The sequence below is a fragment of the Thermoascus crustaceus genome (assembly GCF_041956765.1).
Source record: "Thermoascus crustaceus strain CBS 181.67 unplaced genomic scaffold VTN00scaffold_1, whole genome shotgun sequence".
Classification (NCBI taxonomy): Eukaryota; Fungi; Ascomycota; class Eurotiomycetes; order Eurotiales; family Thermoascaceae; genus Thermoascus; species Thermoascus crustaceus.
The window spans coordinates 1,784,695-1,787,272 of NW_027192527.1; the positions used below are offsets into that span (position 1 = coordinate 1,784,695).

At 45.9% G+C, this 2,578-nt stretch overlaps 2 protein-coding genes across 2 annotated transcripts; both read left to right on the forward strand.

Moving 5' to 3' along the window:
- Positions 1 to 122: 122 nt before the first annotated feature.
- VTN00DRAFT_631 (uncharacterized protein) lies at positions 123 to 551 on the forward strand (the record flags this gene model as incomplete). The annotated part of the gene is made up of 1 exon (XM_069432932.1): positions 123 to 551. The coding sequence occupies one exon, from the start codon at positions 123 to 125 to the stop codon at positions 549 to 551; it is 429 nt and encodes a 142-aa protein (XP_069291338.1).
- Positions 552 to 895: 344 nt separating this feature from the next.
- On the forward strand, positions 896 to 1,864 carry VTN00DRAFT_632 (uncharacterized protein; the record flags this gene model as incomplete). Its single annotated transcript, XM_069432943.1, has 1 exon — positions 896 to 1,864. The coding sequence occupies one exon, from the start codon at positions 896 to 898 to the stop codon at positions 1,862 to 1,864; it is 969 nt and encodes a 322-aa protein (XP_069291339.1).
- Between the last annotated feature and the right edge of the window lie 714 nt (positions 1,865 to 2,578).

Consider the following 2,578-nt stretch of genomic DNA (forward strand, 5'->3'; position numbering starts at 1 on the left):
CCAAGATTGCAAAACCCGACCTCTACTATGGCGACTGAAAAAAGTTGCAGACATTCATCTCCCAGCTGGAGCTCTATTTTTTCTTCAACCCCCACGAATTCCCAAACAAAGAAAGAAAAGTCATGTTTGCAGCAACCTACCTACGAAGCACCGCAGCTCAGTGGTTTGACCCCTACCTGAAGGACCGCCTAGAAAGGTCACCAGAACAACGACGAGCTGAAACCACTGAGACCTTCAACAGCTTCAATGCATTCCTGACCTGGATCAAACAGAATTTTGGGGATTTAGATGAGGTAAAAAAGGCCACCAGGACTATCATGTCCATTCAGCAGAAAACATCAGTCACCAACTATACCACAGAGTTCCAACAAGCAGCAACCTTCCTTGGGGACTGGTCAGAACAAGCACTCATGGAACACTACTATCAAGGACTGAAAGAGGAGGTCAAGAATGGGCTCCTTGCAGCAGAGGAACCAACTGACCTCAATAACCTGATACTCATGGCAACCCGAATTGACAACCGACTCTTCAAACAACGGACTGAGCAATGACGATTCAATCCTTTTCAACAAGCCCCTCGACACACAGGAAATGGAGGCGATGCCATGGAACTAGACAATGCGACTAGAAGAGAATGGAGCACCCAGGGAACAACAAACAGACAAGTCAGAGGGCCCAACCCCAACTGGACAGATGAACAGAAAAAGTGCTATGAGCAGAAGCTGTGTATCCACTGCGGAAAGAATGATCATATGGGTTGGAAATGCCCGGACAGAAAATGAGACAACCAAAAACAGATATCAGTCACAGAAAGGAACAAGCATGCTGAATTACCATGGACGGCCTGCTATGATAACAACTGCTCCGATCATTATGCCTCCAAGAACGCGACAGGATGGTTTCCAAAAGACCCCAAGAAATCAAAAAACTAGAGGACCCTGCTAGTATAGGACCCTTGCAGGAGTCTTGGTCTAGGTCCCTGAATCTGGCTACAAGCACGCGAAATGGAACAACACTCAATGGAATGGACTTATTGAAACAATTGGTGATCACTGTCAAGATCAATGGGAAAAAAGCAAGGGCCATGATCGACAGTGGAGCCATAGGAAATTTTGTCAGCAACACATTTGTCACCAGGAATGGGATCCCCTTCACAGGAAAGAAGGAGCCGTATCAGTTATCTACGGTTGACGGATCTGCCAGCAGCTATGGAGGAGGATGGGTGCAGATGGAAACTGACCAGTCCTCCCTGAAGATAGGACAGCACAAGGAAAAGATCAACCTTGATATCACACGGATGCCAGGACATGATATAATCCTAGAGATACTGTGGTTGAAGATGCACAACCCACAGATAGATTGGGTAACAGGAAGAGTGCAATTGGCGGAAGAATCCAACAGAGGTATAAGGCCTGAAGGGCATCCTGAGGGAGAAGAACCGCCAGTGGAGATCAAAGAGATCTCCCAGAACACAATGATGCAAATGTGGAAAAGGGGAGAACAAGTGGGAGTCTTGTATCTTACCCTAGCACCAGATTTGATGATTGGATCCATGGAACAGAGAAAGGACCAACTGCCTTCAACTGGAATAGAAGCAGTCCCAAAGGAATACTGGGACTTTGAAGAAGTCTTTAAGGAACGAGGCAGAGGACAGCTGCCAGAACATCAGCCTTGGGATCATGAGATACCCTTGAAGCCTGGAACGCAACCAGCATTCAAACCTATTTATCCACTCTCAGAGAAGGCGCATGAGGCGCTCCGAGAGTATGTTGAAAAGAACCTGGAACAAGGATATATCTGGCATTCCACATCACCGGCTGGATACCCAATTTTGTTTGTCTCAAAGAAGAACAGGAAACTCTGACTTTGTGTGGACTATTGCCAACTCAATGACATCACTGTCAAAAACCACTACCCCTTACCACTCATTTTGGAGTTGCAGGATAGATTGCGGAAGGCGAAGTTTTTCACCAAGCTGGATCTTAGAGAAGGGTATTACCTGGTGCGCATGAAGGAAGGGGAAGAATGGAAAACTGCCTTCAGGACCCAACTAGGACATTTTGAATATACAGTTATGCCATTTGGTCTTACCAATGCGCCCGCAACCTTTCAGAGTTTGGTCAATAATACCCTACAGAAATACCTGGATGTCTTTTGCATGGCCTATTTGGATGACATCCTTATCTACTCAGAAACCTTAGAAGAACACAGACAACATGTGCAGAAGGTGTTAGAAGCCCTGAAGGAGAGAAAACTCTCAGTTGCACCAGAAAAATGTGAATGGCACACCCAAAGAACAGAGTTTCTTGGCTTCATGATCTCCCCGGGACATGTTGAAATGAATGAAGGAAAGGTCACAGCCATACAAGGATGGCCCGAGCCAACAACAGTCAAGGAGACACAGGCTTTTCTTGGATTTGCCAACTTCTATCAAAAGTTCATATGGAACTACTCCAAGATTGTGGAACCTTTGACAAAGCTCACCCAAAAGGATCAGAAGTTTGAATGGGGAAAAGAACAACAGGAGGCATTTGATCTTCTTAAACAGAAGTTCTGCAAAGCACCAGTCTTGGGAATA